Source organism: Megascapheus bottae, unplaced genomic scaffold, assembly GCF_031878675.1.
Source record: "Megascapheus bottae isolate mThoBot1 unplaced genomic scaffold, mThoBot2.hap1 H_1, whole genome shotgun sequence".
Classification (NCBI taxonomy): domain Eukaryota; kingdom Metazoa; phylum Chordata; class Mammalia; order Rodentia; family Geomyidae; genus Megascapheus; species Megascapheus bottae.
This window is the reverse complement of record NW_028327858.1, coordinates 4,033,112-4,058,905: the sequence shown is the minus strand read 5'-3', so window position 1 is coordinate 4,058,905 and position 25,794 is coordinate 4,033,112. Positions and strand designations below refer to the sequence as shown.

Sequence of the window (25,794 nt, the reverse complement as noted above, 5' to 3'; positions counted from 1 at the left end):
TCAGACTTGAGAGAATATGATTAATAAAATGAAGACCCCTAGCAGCTGAAAATGTTGATATTTTTAAACCAGAAATAGCCTTTTGTGCTGTTCTTTCATATGTGTACGATTGTTTTGTGCACTACATCTGAATGTAGAAATTGCAGTTAGTAGGAAGGGCAAATTTCTACAAAGCTCAGCTTAAATGTGGTGGTACTCCTTTGCTTATTAAAATCTTGCCTATTGTAAATCATGAGATAACCAACTTTTCTTTACAAACAGATTCCCTAGGCCAAAGAAAGTCAATTCATGTTGCTCTCAAGGTTTCCTTGGTAAAAACCTACATGGTACACACAAGTAATGAGATCAACTAATGAACTTTTAAAATCACTTTTCAACATTAAAACAAAACCCCAAATTTTTCATTTAAAAATTGGGGTTATTCCCCACCAAATTCACATTTATATATTAAAGTATGCCTGAGACATTCTTGAGGAATATTTGTAGTGTTTGAACAGGTTATTCCATGGATTAGCATGAATGCTATTCTCAAGGGTTCATAAATTTGCTAGCAGACTACATGTGAGTTTTATTCAGATCATGATGGAAAAAAGAGACAAATTTTCTTGTTTGTTTATTTTTTTTTCTTGTGGGTCGTGAGGCTTAAACAAGCCTGGGCACTGTCCCTGAGCTCTTCAGCTCAAGGCTTCCACCCTACCCTTGATCCAAGCCCCACTTCCTGTTTTCTAGAGGTTAATTGAAGATAAGGCTCTCAGGTCCTTTTGTGCCTGGGCAGGCTTTGAACCTTGATTCTCAGATCTCAGCCTCCTATGTAGCTAGGATCGCAGGCATGAGCCACTGCCCTTGGCAGGTTTCCTTGCTTTTAATATACAATGTTTACTCTTTACATTAAATTTCATTATTTAGACATATTTATGTTAATATGGTACACAGAATGGTAAGGTATTCCAGTTATTGGCTCCGGCTTCAATTTTCTCCTTTCAGCTCTTCATAACAGTTTACCAAGAAACTCAGATTTTTGCAGGATAAGATAAAAGACATTGCAATGTTCATTGCAATCTAAATAGAACATAAAAGCTTTCTGCATTTGTTGCACTCACCTTCTCAGTGAAGCCTTCCTTTCTCACTGCTCACATGGAATTTTGGTTTTCATTTCCATGCATTATTAAGATATCCTTGAAAGCTGCACCTTCTCAAGACCAAAGATTCTGTTCTATCTGTCTCGTAGACTTAATGTCTTATTTGGTAAAAGTGCCCAGTGAAGGATTTGATGTATAGAAGGTACCCCAATTCCTGCTTGAAATCTAAACATCTGATCTAAGCTAATTCATGAACATTTAATCAAGTAGATAACCACTATGCCCCCATTCTGTTTGCAGATGTGTGTACGTTTGTGTACAGGTATATTACCTTGGTCATGTATATATTGGTTACTCAGAGGCACATGGAAGTCAAAAGGATGAGTGGCCTTTTAGACTCCCCTTGATGCAAGAGCCACGCTTGGCAAATTCATACATAGTATATAGATGAAGGTAAGGGCATTTCTCTCAAAATCAGGTGTCAGGAAAGTTTGCCTTCATGAGAGGAAGTGAGAAATGGTATGTATATACTTGGTGTTCCATCTAATATCAAGTTTCAAATTACAGAAGAAAAACTTTCTCCTTCCATGTAGACAATGTCTGCTGACTGAGTTCTAAAGGCATTCTGGGTGTTCTCTCTGTTCTAGCAACTTCTGACCGTAGGATTGGAGGATGAGGATTTAAGGCAAATGCTGGGAGGAAAATCCAGTCTGATCTCATTTTCTTCTGGCCTCTGTTAATACATGTTCTAATTACGGAGGCCTCAAACAACATGCTGTTCAACATGCAGGATGAGGAGGCATGAACAAACTATTTACAAAGAAACCTCAAAGAAGCCAACAGTTTTTCTTTAGAATAAATGTAAAGTGTTGAATCTGGTGACAAAAAAAGAAAGTAACACTGTGGTGTGAAATTTGATAAATTTATCCAGATAAATATCAGAAAATGATTTCTTTTTTCAAATCATTTAATAAGTACCAATGGGCCGTTAGGAGTATTTAAATATTAAAATTAATATTACATTACAAACATCTTTTGGTGATTAGTGGATTTAGAATTTAAAGTCTCGACTTGAATCCTTATGAGAGTTCTGTGCAAAAGGGAAGTAAGAATATTTAAATAGGGGCAAACAGCTATACAGCAGATGTGATTTCATTTGATAGAAAATGGGATCCACAAGTTTTTGTAATGCTACATGATTATTTTGTTTTCACCAGTCCAAATGCCTTTTCCAGTGGTTCTAAGTATTTAGCTCTTAGTGCTGACCTGTTAATATTTTCTCACATCCACAGGGTATTATTGAAAACAAAAATTGGTGGACAACAGCCATAGAGTTAAATCTCTGGTTTTGAAGCAGAAAGTTTCTGCATGCTTGTGTAGATCACTGCCCAAATTATTGCATTTCCAAAATTAATAAAAGATTTTTTATGATTTATTATTATTAGTTTCTATATTCTAAATGGGGAAAAACTTATTGAAGCTAAATGTGGCAAACAGCAAATCCTTTGCAAAGATGTACTGATTAATAGAAATTACATCTGCCTAATTTCAACAGCTAAAGCACACTTGTTTTTCCAAACATGTTAGTGTTGGTGATTCTCATGTTCTTCATGTCTGTTAGCTGGAGAATTCAGGTGAAAAGAAATCAAGATTTTTCTATAATTTTAGTGTTTAGAGAAATTAGCAAAAAGTATGTAGTCATAGCTATTTTAATATATCGCTTCAATTTTATTGAAGGTCTGTTATGTACTAGATACTTTGACAAGAAGTATATACCTAGTCTCTTGCTCATTCCCTAAATTAATTTTTTAGCTCTGAAAAAAATTAATCTGTCAATATTTGAAAATTCTTACTGGACTATGAAATATCATCCAGTGCTAGTTGACAGACACCTCAAATCTTACATTCTTAGAGGATTCAAATACCTCAAAACTGGTAGCTATTAACAACAAGATGCGTGTTTTCCATCATCATTTTTCTGTTGCCTTTTCTATACTACAGAGTTATCAAAGTTCATTCCACAATGCTGAAGCACTTTCTGTGGTCTTTTAATCATGTCCTTGTATTCACTTTGGCTATATCCACAAATCCTCAATTTTCCAAGACTGACTAAATCAGCAAAAAGAAAGTACCTCTCTAGGAGTTCAGAACATACCACTGTAAACAGCTAATGGGAATGTATTTAGAATAATGTAGGTTAACATTTATCTGAATACATAAGGTGGCTTTAGGACCTTTGGATCATGGAGGCTTTGTTTCTGCTTTTGTGGATTCTTCTCAGCTATTTTATTTGCAGCTTTAGACTTGCAAGAAAGTCTCCACAAAATGCCATAGTCCTAGAAGTCAGATCATTCCTCTTAACCTTTATCCACTCAGGAAAAATGGAGAAAAACTCCCTTGTGCTGTTTCTCTCATCTGCAGACCACCAAATAATACCCCTTCAAGTCCAACAATCAGCTAGCCATTCATTAAATAATGGCACCTCTGTGCCACATTTCCTTGTTTATCAACTGTCAGGTCCAAAGTTCAGATTTCTGTGTAAATGTGCAGTCTACCTTCTTCCTGGTGGTTTAAGGTTGCAAGTATTAGGCATACTTTCTTATCATAAGTTGACAAGTTCAGTATCTTTATCTCATTGTTTTTACTATGTTTGTATTCTTCATGATCTGTCCAAATTCTTTGGGGGAAGTAGTTAGAGTATAAATACTGAATTGATGAAAAGAATTCAAGATTAAAGAGAAAGTAAAAATCTTCTCTTCTGCTTATGTATTAAGTAGATAATCAGAAAGCTACCTTAACAATGGTCATATAATGTATTGCTTCCTATAATTAAGCACCCATATATTCTCTCCTTCATTTTTTATTTTCTGGAATTTTAAGAGATGCTTTTCTGGAATTAATATTAATTAAAAAAGAACTTTTACCAAGTGAGTCTATTTTTCATTATTATTATTATTATTAGAATGGAAAGGTTTCTTCAGTGGAACACTTAAATTTATAACAGGAGCTGTACTACTCAGGATGCTGAGATCTGAGTATCATGATTTGAATCCAGCCTGGCAAAAAGTCCTCAAGAGATTCTTATCTCCAATTAACCATTCAAAAACCAGAAGTGGCGCTACAACACAAGTGCTAGAGCTCTAGCCTTGAACACAGAAAGGCTCAAGGACTGCATCAATGTCCTGAGTTCAAGACCCACAACTGACAAAAGAAAATCAATATATATTGCCTATTATATATTAGATTATTATATGCTAAAGATTAATTATCCAATATCATATATTACATATAACAAGAAAATTGTTCCAAATAGCGAACAAATAAAGACTCATAGAAGCCATTGAAAGGTACTTGCACCCTCGAGATGAGAGTAATTCAGCATCCACACTCACACACACTCACACACACACACACACACATCCTGTGCACATTAGACACACTTGAATAATATACACAACACTACCTAGTTCCATCACTTAGTCATTTTATTACTCTCTTAGGCTGGGGCTCAAATTTGGTATCTGAAGAGCAAAATAGTTTCCATAAAACATAATTTCATTTGTGCAAATGAAACGACTTATCCATTATTAATACTCTAATGAAATGATCTGAAATATGAAATCAGTGATCTGACCAGGAAGGATGCTTCCGGCTCCAAAGAATGACACCCACAGAGAGAGATGTGTGGTTGTATTTCCTTCACCTGCCAGCTGAGCTCTGTGCCTGTCACAGCTAGCAGTCTCCCCTCCAGTGACAGCCGCATTGACAACATGTTATACTCCACATTGATTTTACAGTTAAGGAGCTGATTGTGATATATAGGGATTTTAAGAATTCAGCTGAGAGGCTGACTTTTGCCTTTTATCATTCCATTAAAATTTTATAACCATCTTTTTCATGTCATTTCATCCATGAATTCTTACTTTAGAAAGTGATAGCTACTGCTGTGAGCATAACTTTTCTCGTGTTCAGAGCTTTTTATTGTATTAGCCAACTACCCCAATTATAGTTATTACTCGTGTTTTACATAATTGTGGCGACCCTTTCAACCATGCTGTAGGAAGCCAGTTGATTTGTATATAGAATTAGATGATTCCGCTTATCATTTTAAAGCACTAAATTGAAAGAGTGCCAGGGAGTCAGGTTTTAACACTTCCTTAACCAACAGAGCTAATTAAGCTGCTTTCAACTTTCCATCTCTTGAATCATGCAAAAAATAGGGCCCTGCTCACAGTGGGAACTGGAGAGCTAGGCAGGCTTCTTGAGAGAGACACTAGTCAAACGCAGGCTGGTTTAAGGGGGCCAAGGAGTCGTGAGATTGAAATTGGATATCTTTTCTAAGATGAGACATGATCTTTAAGGAGACGCTGCATTCTGTGGGAGTCTCAAGTGTAAGTTCATCTCATGATAACAGATATTTCAACTATACTACTCAGCATATTCATGAGAAATAAAACGCTGGCCCTCTTCAACACACACCTGAATCGTCATTCTTGATTTTTCTCAGAAGATGCTCATAGTTGGGTAGTTCATACATGAGGAATGATTTTGCAAGACTCTGATAAAAAAAAAACCCTAATAGAAATACTCTTGACTTTTTAAAGCATATATTATTCTTTTGCTGGGCTAGGGTTAGATATGAAAGGCTTGAATCTCTACTATTGATTTTTACAAACCCTGATCTGAGAGGATTTCCTCTTACAGATTTCAGACCAACACTGATTTCTTACAAGGTGCACACTTGCTTTTGTCTGGGATATATATATATATATATATATATATATATATATATATAGCAAAAAATAGATGATGAGTATAAATAAGAAAAGAGCTATCATAATTGATACTGTTAACTTATATTAGACCGAAGGTAAGAAATGTCAAAGAGGTTTTATAAAGAATGTTAAACACAAAGATAGAAACGGTCATCTGTATGAAGATCGCTGTTCTCTTATGGTTTTGTGCTTTGAAAAGAATACAGGACAGCCGTGTCAGAAATGACTTGATTTCAGGGTTAGTGCACTGTCACTCTCTATCCTTCACAAAGTAATTATGACCCCACCATCAGTCCAGTTGATGACAAATTCATGAATCCTGTTGTGTGAAGATTTGCTCATATAACCAGCCATTATTGCAGCCACTTGCTTCACCTTTAATATATAGACCTTTGATGGAAGGAAGACTGAAATGTGCGTGCACACACACACACACACACACACACACACTCACATAATCAGTGCTGGTTTAAACAATTACTATATCCAACAATATCTCTCTTTTTTTAAAGATTTTCAATAAAATCTAATGTTCACAGAAAAATCTCATAAATGTCAAAATTGCTGTGGGCAAGAAAGGGGGTTATAGTATTTTCTTGATCTGTTGTAGCAATTTATAGATTTCCGACTGTGGTTTATAAGAATGCTAAATGTTCTGGAATTACAGCTGTTACTGATCAGTGATTGAGCCAGATTTGTGTTATTGCACCATGTTCTTGCTTGTACCTAGAGAGCAGTAAAGCTGCAATATAATAAAAAGCACCTGCATTTTAAATGAAATTTCAATTGAAAAACTTAACAGCCCTTCAAATTGCAGAATTTAACGCAGCCCAGTAAAGCTTAAATAACACTTTGCCTCTGCAGGCTGAGAGGGTTGCATTCAAGGTGACTTGATTGTGTCGCACGGTGAAATTATTTACAATTAAGGAATTTCTCTGGAGGGCTGCAGAGTATTTGCAGTTCCACAACACCTATGCAGGCATATGGCGGGCCTTTTTCAGTATTCATGGAGCTTCCTGGACCTTTATGATAATTGAATCAGTTAGAGTGCTGAGTGGAGCAAGCATAAAACCTGTTAACCTAAAGGTCAGATCTGTGCATTGTTTATTTATCAGTAGGTGAAAGAGCTAAATCGGCAGCTTCTGTCACAGTCACAGGAAAAAAAATCACCTATAATATTAACAGGGAGTAGATAAATTGCAAAACATGGATTAGAATGATAAACAGAGACGAGTGTAATATGGAATAGATAATGAGAGATGCAGAAGGATTTTACTGGGCTGTAAAATATGTGGGTTTGTTATGATAGTGTTATTGATTATAATTAGTTACTGGAGCTCTAGAAGGAAATGTGTTGGAAAGTAGAACTTTCATCACAACAGCAATCTCCTGCCATTCTCCCTTCTAGTGCCTTTATTTCAAAGAACCCTCCTGATATTTTTCAACATTAGCCTGTAATGAGAAAGAAATGATTTTGATAGAGCTGTCTTGAGACGGAAAATGGCACTGTTGGTTCAATATTATTCAACAAGTATTTCAAGTGCCTTGGTGAGCCTGGCAGACACTGTGATTGTCTTTATGGTATTTGCCTGCCTACTTATTGGATTTCTGTAAGTGGTCATTTTCTTACTCTTCTAGGAGAATTATTATTTGTTAAGCATTTAATTGTCTTTTCCTGAGGAGATATGGGGAGTTTCCAAGATCTCTGACTTCCAAGATTTCTTCTGCTTTCTAGAACCTGGACCCATCGATCCTCCAATTCTTCTGGATGTGAAGTCAAGAACGATGTCGATCACCTGGCAACGTCCTTTAAAAAGCAACGGGAGAATCAGCCATTATAATCTTTACCTCCATGGTCATCTGCACCAGAAGACACCCGGGAATGTCACACGTTGGACGGCAGTGCATTTATGCCCAGATACTGCCTATATGTTTCAGGTGGAAGCATGTACGTCGAAAGGATGCTCCCTCTCCCCAGAATCCAGGACGGTATGGACACTTCCCGGAGCACCAGAAGGTATCCCGAGCCCTGAGCTCTTCTCAGATACCCCAACATCTGTCATTATATCTTGGCAACCACCCACCCACCCAAACGGATTGGTGGATAACTTCACCATTGAGAGAAGAGTCAGAGGGGCAGAAGAAGTCACCACAGTTGTGACTCTCCCAAGAAATCATCCCATGAGATTCATTGACAAGGCTCCTGTTCTTAGCCCATGGACAAAATATGAATACCGAGTTCTGATGAGTACTGTAAATGGAGGAACCAATAGTAGTGCTTGGGTAGAAGTTACCACCAGACCTTCACGGCCTGCTGGAGTGCAGCCACCCATGGTGCAGGTACTGGGATCCGATGCAGCCAAGGTGAGAAACTGAGTGTGTTCTGCTTCTTTTGCAGGCAGGAATTTGCCCCTGGCTTAACTCTGTGTTGAACAGAGCCATCTACTGACAAAACAAACGCATTTGTAGTTGGAGGCATTCGCTGGAGAAACCAGATTTTTTTTTTTTTTTTTTTTTTTGGCCTTTGGCCCAAACTCTCTTGAATTCGATGTCAGATTTTCATTTCTCCCTGTATCCCCTTAATTATATTGTTGAGACACTTCCATTTGCCTGGCACACCTGAAATACTTTGAATGCCACCATGGGATGCTTAGTTTAAAAACCACGTCAGATTTAAATAGATCCGAAAATGAGAGGAGATGGGGAAATATGGAGGAATGGATTCTCATGTTATAGGAATGAAAATTCCAATTAATGATCTTCTGCTAATTTCCTTTTTGAGAATTAAAGAATCTAAACCACAAGCAAAGATGTAAAACTAGCATTCTTCTGGAGTGCCTAAAACGCTTTCAATTATTTGCCTCAGTCATCGGGGAATGAACTCTAGAGGACAGAATAACTACCATTGTTTTGGCTGGCATACAAACTTCATTCAAGGGAAATTAGTGTAACCAAACAGGAGGGAGTTTTGTAGCTTAGAAGCCTCTTTTGTGTAAATACACACATGCTTTCACGGATTCAGTCTTGTACCACTGCCAAAAGCATCAGTACAGTAGCTTGCTCACCAGAGCACAAAACAAAGGACATTTGCATAACAGTAAAGTTCCTCTGCTGGCTTCACTACTTGAATCTATGTGGTATGTCCCCCTTCCACTAAAGGAAAAGGCTAAATAGAGTAAATTGTTGAAGAAATCTAATTGAATCTAAAGTCATTTGTTAAAATCTTTATTAGTTTCAATAGCAGACCTTATTTATTTATTTATTTTATTTTGTGGGTCATGGGGTTTGAACTCAGCCTGGGCCTTGTCCCTGAGCTCTTCAGCTCAAGGCTAGCACTCCACTCTTGAGCCAAGCTCCACTTCCCGTTTTCTAGAGGTTAATTGGGATAAGAGTCTCAGGTCCTTTTGTGCCCAGAATTTATTTGAACCTTGAACCTCAGATCTCAGCCTCCTGAATAGCTAGAATTTATAGGCATGAGCCACCCCGCTCAACAGGAGACTTATTTCAATAGGAGTCAACTTCTTGGTAGAATAGCTAAATTATGTATGATCTGTCTAAGCATTAACATAAAACTATTTAAGCATCAACATAAAACTAGTTTCAAGTATATAATATATAACAATTATGGGACATTTTTGAGAATCACTCTACTGAACAAGAAGGGGGAAAAAAACAAAACTGGAGTTATTAATCATACTAGAAATAACATTTTTTTCTTCAATCCTGGGGGGAATTTTGTGAAAATTTGTTAGTGCCACCAATTGATAAGCTGTGACACACAAGTAGAATTCCTTCACAGGGGCAAAACTCCTAACAGACATTCTTTGGGATTTTTTTCTAGCAAAAAAAAATCATAACTAGGCATTGCTGATTGTGGCAGATCTGAAAAAAAAAGAACAAAACTTTTCAGGAGAATAATCCCTCACTGCTCAATTCTACTTGATTCAACATGTAAGGATGAAAATGTTCCCCTTACTTCCCAAAGGCCGAGAAAAGAGCAAACAAGACAAAAAGAAAAAGAAACAAAGATACCAACAAAGAAAAAAAAGACCTCTTCTTTCCATGTCCTGGAGCTCAGTTTGATGAATATCATTTTATGTGATTAGAGAAACAGAAGCATTGTGCCTTTGTGTTCCTCTTTTAAGAGTATCCTGCACTGATTATACTAGAGTTGAATGTCTAGATAGTACTAACTTTTAAAATATTCATACATTGTATGCGTTCCTATTTTACAGCTAGGAATTAAAAACATCCATGAGGACAAAAAAAGAGGAAAATCCAAACTTACTCTAGTATTTCATGGTATATATTTATATAGTATTAAAATAACATTTTCACTTTAGTATTATTGGTTCACATGATGACCTGAAGACAGATGGTAGTGAAACAATGACTTTTCTTTATAAATTGCAAGGTTTTTAAGCCAACATTAGAAATAGATCAAATAATTCTGAGGAATGACAGAAAGATAACTATTAATGCTAAGATTAAGGAATTTGTAGACTTGTTCAGTAAATTCTCTCGAATTTGTAGAAGTTTGTATAGATATACTTATTACAATAAAAGGATCTGTTAGTAATATTAACTATTAGCAGTAACAATTTCAGTTCCAACATTTATTTACTATCAATTCAACTTCATTAATGGCTTTTAGGCATATAGGAAGAGTAAAGCTCAAAATTTAAGTCTCTATATTAATAGAGCTAATAACTTAGAATGCAAACAAATATATACAATACTTAGATAAGACAAGGATACTGGGTAGGGATGAATCAAATTGAGGTATACAGGACTCACAATTTTCTTTCCTTGGCCTTTGGTGTAGTAATCAGGATACCAGCCTACATAAATATTCTTATTTATAGAGTTCTTAGAGCTTGATTGGATTCAAGAACAAAGGAAATTGGGTACATTGCTTGTGCTCATCTTTTCAGACCTGATCAACTAATTGATGTGTCTTAGTTTCTGCTCAAACTACAAGGCTTTAGCCAGAAACTCGTGACTCAAGCCAGCATCCTAATTTCTCAGGAGACTGAGATATGAGTATTACCACTAAAAGCCAGTCTGGATAGGAAACTTCATGAGACTCTTACTTCTAATTAACCAGCTGACAGCAGAAGTAATGCTACTGTTCAAGTGGTAGACTGCCAGCCTTGAGCCAAAATGACAAGCAAAAGCACAAGACTGATTACAAGCTACAGAAACTGACGACATAGATAGATAGATAGATAGATAGATAGATAGATAGATAGATAGATAGACAGACAGATAAATAGGCAGACTTTGAATGTGTGATCATTTTGTTGGACAACTTTTCAGGAATCTGAGAGATCTAGCAAAGTTAGTGGATCTTTAAAGCAGCCATCCATTTGTCCCTTTTGAACACATATAACTAAAAACAAAAATGTGAAACAAAACAAAATATAGATAAGCTCTCCTAAAAGATAATCACTTCCAAGTTTCAAATATTCAGTACTCCTAATGTAAAATTTCTCAGAGAGCACATCTCTTGCTTATTCAATCAAGAATGTACTTTATGGTCTGACTTTACAAGGATGCATCAATATTTAAAATTATAACTCTTTCTTTGTACAGTGGATATGTAAATGACCACAAGGAACTAAACTAGTAGAAAGTTTTAATCTTATACATTTTGGCCAGCCTTTAGTTAAGTTTCTTACTTTGTTACCTGGTATATTGTATATGAGTTTATTTGTTTATTTAAAATAGGAAAGGGAAGGGGGGAAACTAGATGATTGGAATGGGGGAGGGAGAGGGGCGTTCCAAGGTTTGAGAAGTAATGCACCCACTACCTGATGAATGTAACTGTAACCCCTCTATACCTTACCCCAACAATAAAATACAAAAAAACCTGACACTTAAAAATAATAAAGAAATAGTGAACTAATATAAAAAAGATCTCAGTACATTGACTCTTTCTGAAATAAGATACATTGTGGTTACCTTACTTTCTAACACATTCACAAGTTTTAGGAATTTGATTGTGCATCCTCAAAAATGCAAATGATTTATTCATTCTCACTGTCCAAATCAACTTATTAGTGGACACACTAAAGGCAAAGCGAGGAGCTTGTTCTTTCATTTAGTTGAGTTATGAACAAGAAAACCAGCCAATCCTGCTGCTACTGCCTACTGGTGCTTGTGGATGTGTGAATTTCCTCCATGTGTTTGCTCAATCCTTTAGAATACCCACAGTGGAGATGAATCATTAAGGTGTGTATTTGCCTGACAGGCGTAGAAAGTATCCAGACTAAAAGCCAAGCCCCAGAATCAGCATTTCAATGGATTCCTGGTATATTGCTAGGCCTTGTTCCTGGGTTGTCACACAGATTCTAACTTTATCTTCTTTTTCAGGTCACCTGGAAACCTCCACTTCTTCTGCACGGAGATATATTGAGCTATGAGATCCGCATGCATAACCTTCACCTCACAATAACCAATGTGACTTCCTTGGAATTGAGTCAAGTAATTGACCATCTGATCCCCTTCACAAATTATTGTGTCACCATTGTTGTTTGTTCAGGTGGTCACGGGTACCTAGGAGGGTGCACAGAGAGTCTACCTACTTGTGTGACCACACACCCTGCACTACCACAAGAAGTCAGTCCATTGTCAGTGATTCCATTAAGTGACTCATATGTGGCGATTTCTTGGCAACCACCATCTAGGCCAAATGGACCCAATTTGAGGTGAGAAGAGATGATTATGTCTTAGTTTGCCTATGAGCTTATCTCTCCAGGAAGTAGAGAAGGATTTTTTTTTGCGGGGGGATGGGGACGATCGATCTTGGGGCTTGAATTCTGGACCTGGGCATTGTTCCTGAGCATTTCAGCTCAAGGCTCTACCACTTGAGCAACAGTGCCATTTCTGGGTTTCTTGTGGCTAATAGGAGATAAAAGTCTCATGGATCATGCTTGGGCTGGCTTTGAACCATGATTCTCAGATCTCAGCTTCCTGAGTAGCTCGGATTACAGGCATGAGTCACTCATGACTGGCAAGAAGGAGATTTTTATGGACATCTGAACATCATACTAATTCCTTATTATGGAGATTAATTCCTTATGAATCCCTCATTCCAAATATTGTCCACCATCCTACTTTACAATCATGTGAGATGCCATTTTTGATATCCTGATATGTGATCAAGGTAAGAAGTAGCCTCATAATATTGATAATCAGAAACCTTGAAACACCCACCTAATTGCTAAAGATTCTCTATGCTTCTCTTGATTTTCTAGGTGTATTATGTTTTGAATGTAGCTCTAATCTACGTTGTACATAACACAGTTGTTCAAATAGGCCCTGAGATTATGAAGCCAACACTGTAATTGTCTGGGACATTCTGATTATCTGGAAATTTGTAAGGAATGGGTCCAGGGATATAAATAAGATGAAAGAAAATAGTTGTAATTCTCAAATGGCTTCAGAGCAAGCTCAACTTGATACTTGGTGAATAGGGACTTGATAATATTATCATTGTTTATAAAGTATGGATTATTAGAAGTCATAGGAAATCATTAACTCAGTAAGCTTTTTGAATTCTACTTTGAGTGAACTAGCAATAGCAATTGAAATACAACATAAAGGAAATCTAAAATGTTATTTCTTTCAGTAATCATATGGTGGCTGGTTATTGCTAACAAATTTAATATGTAATACTTGAACTAGGAAAAATATTTATCAGAAAAACCTTCATAATGACTGAGTTAAAATAATGTTGTTTGTGTTTGCATGCATCATGCACGCATACCACCAAACAGCCTGGATTTTGGTAATAACATTAGTAGAGGTAATCCTGACATTTCCGCTTGTCTTTTGCTTTAGATATGAGCTTCTGAGACAGAAAATTCAGCAACCACTTGCAGCAAATCCCCCAGAAGATTTAAATCTGTGGCACAATATTTATTCAGGAACTCAGTGGTTTTATGAAGATAAGGGTCTTAGCAGGTGAGATTACAAAAACTATAAAAACAAATGCTAGCATTTAGTTTGGGGCATGTTGAATAGTTCAAAGTATCTTAGTGTCTTCATTGTGTGAGCGCGTTATCAGTTATGCAATGGAATGTGTTTGGTTATTATCTGTGGCATTAATCATGGAACTCTAACAGTCGGTATGTTTAATATTTGCCATCTTAACTGCATGTTTAAAATCAGCCTTTGAAGTCAAGGTTGTAGATATTGGAACCTTAACTTATTGCCTTTGTCACAGCTCTATCCACACACAAAACTCAATAGAGAATTTAGGAATCTTGAACACACATAAGACTGGATAAATCACTTGGTAAAGGATTGCTGTTTCTGGGAAGTAATAGGTTATAAGTTATGATTCCATCCATAAAAAATTATTATAGTTGATAGGATTGAGACTTGAAAGAACTCAATTTAAAGTACAAAAGATGTTAAGAAATGGCAATATGCAATGTTAGAAAAGTATACTATGTATGTAGTAGAGGTAGGAGGTCTCGGTTTTGGTTCTTCCTGTGCTAGAAACTTGCTTTGTGCCCTTAGCGTCTCTGAGCTTCATTTTTATTGTCTCTAAAGTAAATTCATTAGATTGGATGAAATGATCTCTAAATCTATTTGGGATAAGCAATGTCATTGCTATACAAAAAGATATACATGAATGTTTATATATGTATACATATACATTATGAAATTGCAGGGTTAATGGGTCACACCTGTAATCCTAGCTAATAACCTGGCTGAGATCTGAGGATGGTGTCTCAAAGCAATCCAAGCAGGAAATTCCTTGAGATTCTTTTCTCAAATTAACCACTAAAAGCCAGAAATGAAGCTGTGGTTCAAGTGGTAGAACATTAGTCCTGAGCATAAAAGGCCTAGAGATCAGCTCAGGACCAGCAAAAAAAAATATGAATACCATTTTATGAAAACTTCCTTAGCACATTTTTCAGCATTTTTGATTAAAAAATTAGTTGTTTTCTGGACTCTCCACTTAATAGGCACACTCTCACCCCTGTTAAACTCTAGCCAAACATCTTACCCCTTCCTTACCCATGCTTCTAAGTCCCAATCATACATTTGCATTAAATTTGATACTTGCAACATGCAACACTTGGTCATGCAGCTTCTCCTATGGCTGGCTTTTCCCATGACCTGGCCTGACCTGATCAACCTAGTAATTCTGCTAACTGAGATAATCTGGATGTTCTTGATTGTCTTTTGCTGTCGATTTGAGCTGATGAGAGGTAAAATCTAGCAATCATTCAAAGTGTCTTCCTCCAGGAAGGCTACCTGCTCACTTTGCTATGACACAGAAATGACTTCCTTTTAGCCAGTTTCCACAGTATATCCCCTGATAGATCGTTGTTATCATGGCAATGTAATGACCAGGATGCCTGCAATATTACATGACCAAATCCACCACAGGTCAGGGTCTCTAATCTGATGTCTCCATTCTTGGGCTTTAGCATAGTGCATGGTACATAGCAAGCCTCCAAACATTTGGTAAATGAAACAAAACTTAATTGAGGTGGGTTAAGTTCTGGTGCTCCCCCACCTACACACACACATTTTATTTAGCATACATAAAGGATACTCAGGAGGGGTTTTTGTGAGTTTTCTATGCACCTATACAATGTATTCCAATGAATCTCACCCCTTCTGTCATTTACCCTTAGATGTGTTCCCTCTTTCTATAACAATATCATCAAGTTTAATTGTTCTATTTTATACATGCAATCTGGCTTGACCACATCAATCCTCTTTCTCTCTGGCTATTTAGTTTCTTCATGCCTTTGGGAATGTTAACTGTAGTGCTGTTATCTTTGGGGAAATGGACAAAACTTTAAGAACATTTTCGTGTTGGTCTTAAAGGATTGTGGTGGAAAACATGATAGAGAATTATCATTTATTTGGAAAGGGCAGCCTGTAAATCCAAACAACTCAATAAGCAATGTGAAACTGCTGCCCTTGGAAGTTTAATGATGGTCAATTATGAGCAGATCCTTATTGTTCAAATTCAGTTATTTGTGGTCACTAACTATTTTTAATTCTTTTGATTTTTCAACATTCATTTGGGCAACCATTTGTGATGACAACCTGTTAATCAACAACTCACTAGCTTGCCTCCTCTGTACTGACCATAGGATAAAGAACAAAATAACTACAATCTAGGTCTGGTCCCCAGCAGCTTAGAGTCTAGTAGAAGAGCCAGTCCCTCACTCTACCTTACCCTATGTCTGGTAAGGAACCAATCCCTGAGCCCATCTTACTCCAGTTTACATGCTACTATCATCACAGTTGTTTAAGGTGTTCTCTGTTTAGAAAAAGATTCTACAATCTGCAAACTCCTAAGTGTCTTAAATATAACAATTTCCAAGGCAAATAGAACTGACTATTTAACATTATTGAACCTGAGTTTTAGTCATGAAATATTCAGTAAACACACAGAAAGTTAATTTGTTTCTTTGTGGAAGAAAGAAAAACTTCTGAAAGTGTTAGGAATAAGATCCAGAAACTTGGTGTTGAATTTTTAGTGATTCCTCTAAGGAATCTGAATAAAAAGTCCAAACCATAAAGCTTAAGAGGAAAAAAAATTAAAAAAACACAGCAAATTAAAATAAGCATAGTCATGGCAGCTATCAAAAGTGAAGTGTGTATATAAAGAGTTTGACTTTTGACTGTTTCTTTTTGTTTGTATTTGTGTGTATGTGTATGTGTGTGGGGGAGGGTGTTTGGTTTGGTTTTACCCTGCAAGGGTAAGATTTCTGTCAATTTTTACTCAAATTTCTACATCCTTTGTAAAAGGTGGTCAAAGAACAAGTATGTGTGTTCGATAACATTCAAAAGTAAATGACATGAGTCTTCATATTGCAAGGATAGCTTTGTAGCTTTCTAACTTTTATAGATCCAAGATGTTCAAGGTTCCTTTATCCCAAGGGCTTCATCTCACAAATCTGAGAGGGAACATGGAAAAAATGTGCCAACTTAATTTATCTAATTATGATATAGATATATTCAGGTTGGGATAATTAGATAAAGAAATTAATGAAGTTGATATATAAGGAAGGTAAATAGAAAATCAGCCTTTTTCCCACAACCAACAAGAATTCCTTAGGAATTCTAGGAATGCAGCCAACTTTTGTGGCTATTGGTGAGCCATTCCATAACAATGCCCATCTTTCAACATGAATGAATTTTGTTTCATTTTGGTATATATTTCACATCCAAATTATATTGATACCAACTCAGTACGTTTTCCATTGCAATTTATTTTTTTCAGTGTTCTAGATTTTCCTTCTGCTATTTTTCCTCTGTGTGTCATCACTTTGAATGTGTCTTCATGAAAAATCATTTTATCAATGAAGATCTTTTTTTTCCTCCTGTGTTGATGACAGGGAAGAACAAAAGAGCAACATTATATGAACATTATTTAACGTATGATGTTCTGATAGCATAGGTAGGTAGAAGTCGATACAAAAAGGTAAAAGTGCCAATTTTGCCACACAATTTTTTTAAAAAAGTATTATATTATAAAACTTTCCAATGTCACCATCTTTACTCTTCAATCCCCCAAACAAGAATTATCACCACAATTTTCAGAGTCCACACCTAAATTGGTTAACAACCCTGCACAATTTGTTCCCACAAAAGATGCGAGAGTGTGAGAAATGTTATATGTGCTTTCTCGGGTGCTTGCTTATGTGAAACAATGCTCATGACTACTTCGTAGGAGGGAGAATTAGCGACAGAAACAGCCATATCACCTGCATTTCCAGAAGCGTGATTTATGTTGGTGACAGCATTGACACATGAATTCTATTAAGACATCAATAAAGTTGACACATGTTTACCTCTGATAAAAAAAATACCCAGAGGCATTTTTTCAGCCATTTTATTTGTTCTCCAAACATATCACACCTTTCCAAGGTTCCAGCCTTCACACAGGTTTGCCCTGGAATACTGTCTTTCACCAGACAAAGGGATCACTTTGTCATCCAAGCCGAGCTCAAATATTACCTCCTCCAGGAAGACTTCTCTGACTAGGTGAGGTTTGTGTCTGAAAGGAAATAGAAAGAAAGAGGTGAACAAATGTTTTACCTTCTCATTTTAAAACATTTCTGTAAAACTTTATGAATAGTTCAGCTCAGGAGTGTGGCTATCAAGTTCACTGTCGTTAACATCCAGTCTGCCATTACTATCCCGTAAAAATTGTTAAATGAATATATGACTGAATGACATGGTGGAGAATCAAACATGAAAGCACAATAAAATTGTCTTCAATAATGTTTTGTTTTTCATAGAAGAGTTTTGCTAAGTGATTTTAGGGATCATTTCTCTACTAAACATGATTTTGCAATGTGGTAACACAAAAGTCTACATTACCTAAAATTTGTGAGACTGACTGCTTTCCTAACTTTGAAACATCTATTTTTCCATTTATAAGATTATCTATTTATTGAATAAACAGATTAAAACCCACATCTTCTAAACAGAATCTAGCTTTCTAGTTTCTAACTCATCTGGGTTAGAACCACTGAATCTTGAAATTAATATTACCTGATTTTAATATATGTAATTTATAAGAAGAAAAATACCACTATAGTGTCTGTAATATGGGTTATCATATTTTCTAGGAAATATGTAGGAAGAAAATGGAAGAAAGTCTCAACTGTAATATTGCTATTCCAAATTGGTCTTCATACAACTGATTTGATTGGCTACATTATAGACTCAATATAGATATTCAATTACTTTGAACTTTTCAAAAACATTTTCCTACATGATTTGAAGTGATATATTCTTTTTTTAATAACTTCTGGTTGATTTGGAAGTTTTATTTTATTTTATTTTTGCCTGTCCTGGGCTTGAGCTCAGGGCCTGAGCACTGTCCTTGGACTTTCTCAAGGTTAGAGCTCTACCACTTGAGCCTTAGCACCACTTCCAGCTTTTTTCTATGTATGTGGTACCAAGGAATCGAACCCGGGCCTTCGTGCATGCTAGGCAAGCACTTTAACCACTAGGCCAAACTCCCAGCCCTGAAATGATATATTCTTCAGTACATACTTAGAGTGCAAATACTATTTAGAGAGGAAATTAATTCATATATATATGTGCATATCTTTCTATTTCTCTCTCTCTCTCTCTCTCTCTCTCTCTCTCTCTCTCTATATATATATATATATATATATATATATATATATATATATATATATATATGGCATGCCAAAATATCTAATGGCAAGTAAGCTTTCCTTCAAAATAATTATTTTAATATTGTACAAATTATGAAATGTCATAGTTTATATTCACAAGCAACAACTGAGTCCATTTACAAAACAATATATGTAGAGTGAGTGAATATAAAAAGATACTCCAAGCCAACTGACACATTTTCTTTATTTGAATATAAAGCAGTGAAATCTGAACCAGCACATACATGTACAGAAGTGACAGGTATCTATAACTTCTAACATTAGATTTAGATACAATTTTTAAAAGTGTATGCCAATGTTTCGTTGGTCAGAATTCAATGTTTTGTTTTCTCAAAAGTTTAATTTAACAGTTGAAAGTTAAAGAAAAGGCAAAGGCTAATGCATGGGATTAAGTGAAATGCCAGCTAATTTCACAATTAGCTAAAATAAAGAATAATAGAAAGACTGTAACTATTGGAAGAAAACTAGAAACCCATCTCTCCCTGATATTTAGTTGTATAGACTTAAGAAAAGCCACCAGTTAATTTCTTAGTCTCAGCGCATGGGCGTGCGTGTGTGTGTGTGTGTGTGTGTGTGTGTGTGTGTGTGTGCTGAACTTGGAGCCTGGGCTTTTTTCCTGAACTTTTGCTCAAGACCACTACTCTACTATTTAAGCCACAACTCTGCTTGTGGTCTTTTGGTAGATAATTGGGGATAAGAGTCACACAGACTTTCCTGCCTGAGTTGGCTTTGAAACCAACATTCTCACATCTCTGCCTCCTAAGTAGCTAGTATTACAGGCTTATGGCCCAGTATGTGTACATATAGAGTGCGGGGGGGGGGGGGAGGAAGTATAAGGAGAGTGGGAGGGAGAGAGAAGAGGAAAGGAGGGAGGAGAGGGAGAGGGAGAAAGAGAAAGATCTATATAGATAGATAGAGAGAGATCTGTAAACAGAGATGACATTTTGTTATTTGAAGCATCTAAAGCCATCCTTTCATTAAACATTTATAACACCTTGAAATCAGCCATCCCAATTGTATTAGTGCATCCATATGACATGTTTCTTGTATGTTTCTTCTATTGTGTTTTTTAACCTAAATTGTGATGCAGTCCCTTCAAGTATCAGAGTAGCTAAGCTTTACAACAATTGATGAATTATGATAGTACCACTTAATTCCATTCACTCCACTTACAGAAAGGACACAAAAACCCTGGTATTGGTTTGGGGCCCTAAAAATTATTAATCGCATAAGCATCTGGAAGACAAATTCAAATAGTGTAGGAGAGGAGATAGAAGCATCCAGACTTCAGTTGAATTTCTTTTAAGCCATTTTATGAAGTGAAATACAATTATAAGTACTTTACCCAGGGAGAGAGCTAATGAAGCCAAGGTCACTGGTTCAATTCCCTTATGAGCCATTAGCTTCACTTCGTTCCATTGTCACAGACCTGCCACCCTTTTAACCCCGACTCACGATCCTTCATATTCATCCTGGTGGCTGTAAAGGAAACTTGGCCAGGCTGTTTGGATGCATAAGCAAAAATCTACCCCCGCTGCTGGAAAGATAACTCAGAGGTCAGGTCCAGCAAAAATCTACCCCCCTGCTGGAAAGATAATTCAGAGGTCAGGTCTCTGTGATGTGACATCATCGCTATATGGACAGACAAGACTAAACCATGATGGTAACCATTAATATCATCCTAATGTCCTCCGAGTAAAGCATGCTCTGAAATCAAGCTGTATTTCAACTTCAACTCAGATCCTGCTTATTTATTCAGTGACTTAGATAATAAATTACCTATCTTTTCAATCCTCGTTTAGAAAAGAAACCTATGTAGCGATTTATAGAGATTTGGGGAGGAATGAATGCATTAATTCATTAGACTCAAGGAACGTGACAGTGATAGTAAGCTTTCCATTGCTACAGACCATGTGAACTAGTTAATACCTGTGAACAGGTACGTGTATTCGTTTTCTAGTACTATGGGGTGGCTTAAAACGACAGGCAGTTAGAAAGATTTCCATTGTAGGAAAGAAGGAAACAAATACAAGTAAGGGAAGAGAGAGATAGAAGACCTAATGCTGGCAACTCATTTAGAAGGAATCAGTAGGTGGCAAACTCAATACACCACCAAGCATTCATGTGTAGCTACATTAGCAAAGCAACATGCTCAAGTGTGATTGAGGCAGAACCCTGAAAAGTTATCTTTGGACCACAAATGAAAAACCAGGTGTGAAGCAAGAAGACTTCTTTCCCGCAGAGAAATGCTCTGAGAATACTGTCCCTCATTTTAGCACTCATCCTGAACAGGGCAGCCTCTCTTGCTTCCTGACTGGAGGAGGAGGTGACATACTGAGGCAGAGACTGTAGGCCTGAATTTAAAGGGACAGGAGCCTACCTGGATATCCTTGGACACCTAATGACTCCAAATTAAGCGATCATGATCTAAAGCCTGTGTATCCTCAGGATAATCATGTATTGCCCAGGGTGTCCAAATGAGTATTTCCATACAGTTCATTGTCCAGTCGTAGCTTGATTTTTGTCTGTTAAAGGAATTCCCCTACCTAGGTAGTTTGAAACCCAGCCAGGCAGATCATCTGCATAGAAGAGACAACAGGGATGTTTTATTCACTCATCAATCGCATATCTTATTTGGAAAGTACTCCTCATATCACACACCCCACCGTGTCGGGTTTTCTCCTCCTGCAATGCGATACTCAGTAAATATGTTCACACCATGACCAAATCCAGCCCCCTGTAGCGAAATTCTCAACAGGAGAAAGTTGTACAGTGTTGGTCACAGTTCCACTTTCACTTAAGGGTTTATCTATCTGCACATGACATTCTGGGAAAGAAGCAGAGGGAAAGAAGACCTGATGAGGGACTCTGATGGTTGACAATGAATGAATTTCCCCAAAGGAAGAGTGTAAAACTCCCTGAATCTAATTTAGATAGAAAGCTGGTAGGTTGCCAGCTTGGTAATTACACCTTGAATTCAGTTGTAATCCTTATTACTTCTGAAACAATAAACACAGTGAAAATTATAGATATATTTGATTAGCATTCTCAACAAAATATTTCCTTGCCACTTCAATTCAGGCTATGATTATTAAAAAACAATAACTATATTTTATTATTTCATTCCATTTTATATATATTACATAATTACATATATTTCATTATTATTGCATTTCATGGAAGGACAAAGGAAATCCCTGGATTTTGTGAGGAAAAAGCTCATATTTTGTTTGTATAAATAAAATAGCAATGTATGTATCATTTTCTTTTCTTTTCTGTTCTTTTTTTTTTAACAAAACTACCTTTAGGTTTACAACATACGCGTATAAGCTGTATGTCCACAACAGTGTGGGTTTTACACCAAGTCATGAAGCAACTGCAACAACATTAGCTGGTATTCCAGAGAGAGGGCCTAATCTCACAGCCTGTGTTCTTAATCACACAGCCATTGGTGTGAACTGGACCAAACCAAGTGAGTACATTGCTCATAGCTAGTTCCCCTCCAGGTTCAATGCCCAAGGTATTTGCACGGTTCTCTCCTGGATTTGTGTGTGTGTCTCTTTCTGTGCAAGTCTGTGTGTGTGTGTGCGTGTGTGTATGTGCGTGCGTGTGTGTGTGTGTGTGTGTGTGTGTGTGTGTGTGTGTGTGTGTAGTGTGCTAATCTGAGGACTTGAACTCAAGGCCTATGTGCTGTCTTGAGCCACAGCTCCAGGTCTTTTTGGTAATTACTTGAAGGTAAGAGTCTCCCTCATGGCTTTTGTTGCCCAGGCTGACTTGAAAGCACTAAGCAGTAGCCTCCGACCTCATTGTTTCAATCAGATAAAAACAAACACTAAATCCACTGCGAAAATACATATTCTAATCATTTCTTAGATATAACTTCATATGGCAAAATAGTTGGATCAAAACTTATTACTGCATTACTAAATATTGGAAAATAACTGATTTGTGATGACTCAGTTAAAATATTTTGTGTTGGGCTGGAGTTTGGCCTAGTGGTAGAGTGCTTGCTTAGCATGCATGAAGACCTGGGTTCGATTTCTTGGTACCACATACATAGGGAAAAAAAAGCTGAAAGGAGTGCTGTGGCTCAAGTGGTAGAGCTCTAGCCTTGAGAAAACACAAGGACAGTACTCAGGCCCTGAGCCCAAGCCCAGGACTGGCAATATATTCTGTGTTATAGAAGAAAATTCTGGCTTGGAGTGTGGCCTAGTGATAGAGTCCTTTCCTAGGCATTCATGAAGCCCTGGGTTCAATTCCTCAGTACCACATGCACAGAAAAAGCCAGAAGTGTTGCTGTGTCTCCAGTGGTTTCTCCTTGAGAAAGCCCAAGGACAGTGCTCAGGCTCTTTGTTCAAGCCCCAGGACTGGCAAAAAAGAAAGAAAAGAAAAGAAAATTCAGCACAATAGAGTAATTATCAAGTTGTAAGTGATGTAAAGTATCAACTGGTTAAATAATACTAGCTGAATAAGTATGAGTTATCATTAACTGTCTATAAAGGCTAAGAGAAATGGTTCATTTAGAGTACTTGAATACATTTGTTTCAGTGTTTCCAGTTAGCAAATCCCAGCTCAAGCCGATATGTGGTATCGTTCATTGTAAAGTATAATCAGCACTTGGGTGACTCAATTTTCTTTTACTTGGCTAGGTGTCTTGTGGGAGAAATTACAGGAAAAATGACACTTGTATCCATGGGTTCAGAGGTTTCAGCCATGTAGAATCGGCTTTAGTGTTTGGGGTCCTGAGGTGAGGTGGTACACACTGGTGGGAAAAAATGGCAAAAGAAGAGAGCCAGCAGAGACAGAGAAGGGTCAGGGTCCGCACGTACTCTCTTTAAGGATATGGCTCAGAATGACCTCTCTCTCTTTCTAGGTCCCACCTACTAATCATCTCACCACTTCCCAAATAGCTCCAAGGCCTGGGGACAAAGTCTTTAGTATAACCTGGTTTCAGGATCTAAAGAGCTCAAGTATACCCATACTGGTTATGCTAATCTGTGTTGTCACCAGAGGAGAAACAAGTTAGTTACATAAAGTAATTCTGGGGCTTTTCTGTAGATGTATGATTCTTATAGTCTGTGGGGTTTGTACCTAGGTCTTTAGGGTACTAAGGAGTCAGTTGATCTTATGCTTATCCTTCGAAACACCACTGGGGAAATAGATTTTATTTGGAGGTGTATAATATAAGTATAATATATTTCCATTCGTTTTTCCTCTTCCTCTGTGGTCCACCTCATCAACTGATTCATTTTAAAAGCAAGCTCATAAAAGTAGGCTCACCTCCCACCCCCCACCCCTTTGTGACATTTGAATACTTTAGTGAGGAAGATACGGCTGCTGAATTTTCACCAATATCGAGCCCTTATGTTATAATTGCATGCCTGAAGTAAGCTCCCTTATAAAAACTGACAAACCTAATAGATCTGAAGCAGCTCGCTGAAGTTTCATTTCCTTAGTAATCTGAACCTCTGACCTTCAGGATGTACATAATGCAATCTGCTGTTATTTCTATTCATAACTTAGAAAGTCTGCAGGTAACTATTTGTGAGCACAAAGGTTAACTCAGATGCCGGTGAGGTATGCATCTTACAGTATCATTCTCTTCCTTTGTGCCACCTGCTATCTTAAGTAAATTAGTCATTCAGAGGCAGAGCCACATAGATTTTTGCATTTTATTTATTTATTTATTTTTCTTGATTGGTGCAAAAGAAAGGGCTGGCAGATAGCTTGCTACGCTAAATAGCACAAAATAATGGATTTAATGGAAGTACTAGTTGAAAATTGTAGGAATAGTTGTACATATATTTCCCAAGTAAAAATGGCCTTTCAAAACTCAGAAAAGGTATTTTAATAGTGTTTAATCTTTTAAATAGTGATAGCTAAAGGTTTCACTTCTACATGTCAACACATGCATACAATGCATTTTGAACAATGGCACCTCTTACACAGGCTTTCTTGCCTGTGTTTTTCTCTCCCTGCACCCATTGTTTTGATAGAAAAATATGTTTGGTCAGACTTTGCCAATTACAGATTGAAAAATATAAGTTCTTGAAAATATTAAAGGTGCTAATTACTAACATGGATTTGACATACATAATGTAAGATAAATGCATTCCTCCATTTCCTCAGTTTGTTTTTATTTTGAGAAGAGCAAATATTACAAACTGGCAACATATAAATCATTTTGCCTAATCCATTCTTCATACTTATCTTACCAAGAATATTTGAAAAAAGAACCACATTTTGCCACAATCTTGTAATGATCAAAAGATTTTACATAAAAATGATGATTTTGAGATTCCCCTCAAAAATAAAATAATTAGGGGCCAGGAGTTTAGCCTACTGGTAGAGTGCCTAGCTTTCACAAAGACCTGGGTTTGAATCCTCGGTACCACATACATAGAAAAAGCCAGAAATGGTGCTGTGGCTCAAGTGGTAGAGCTCTAGCCTTGAGAAAGTCCAAAAACATTGCTCAGGTCCTCAGTTCAAGCCCCAGGACCGACAATAAAATAAAGTAAGATAAAATAATTACATGAAACTCTTTCCACATTGCTAAAAGAGAAATAGCATCTAGTGCGACAGAATGGCTGCTTGTTTAGACAGCCAGGTCATTTTCATCAAGCTTGAACCATCTTCCTGGTGCCAGGAAAAATATGAAGTCATTGTCTCTACTTCACAAGATACACACACACACACACACACACACACACACACACACACACACACACACGAATATACAAACAT

At 36.9% G+C, this 25,794-nt stretch overlaps 1 protein-coding gene across 1 annotated transcript in view; it reads left to right on the top strand.

The window, feature by feature from the left end:
* Nucleotides 1–25,794, top strand: part of LOC150039010 (usherin-like) — a gene marked incomplete at its 5' end in the record, with an annotated part of 572,498 nt that overhangs the window by 363,712 nt on the left and 182,992 nt on the right. Inside the window, 4 exons of the mRNA XM_090328110.1 lie at nt 7,590–8,218; nt 12,230–12,564; nt 13,700–13,822; nt 22,359–22,522. Coding sequence (XP_090184236.1) covers nt 7,590–8,218; nt 12,230–12,564; nt 13,700–13,822; nt 22,359–22,522 — 1,251 coding nt within the window. The remainder of the gene's footprint in view (nt 1–7,589; nt 8,219–12,229; nt 12,565–13,699; nt 13,823–22,358; nt 22,523–25,794) is intronic.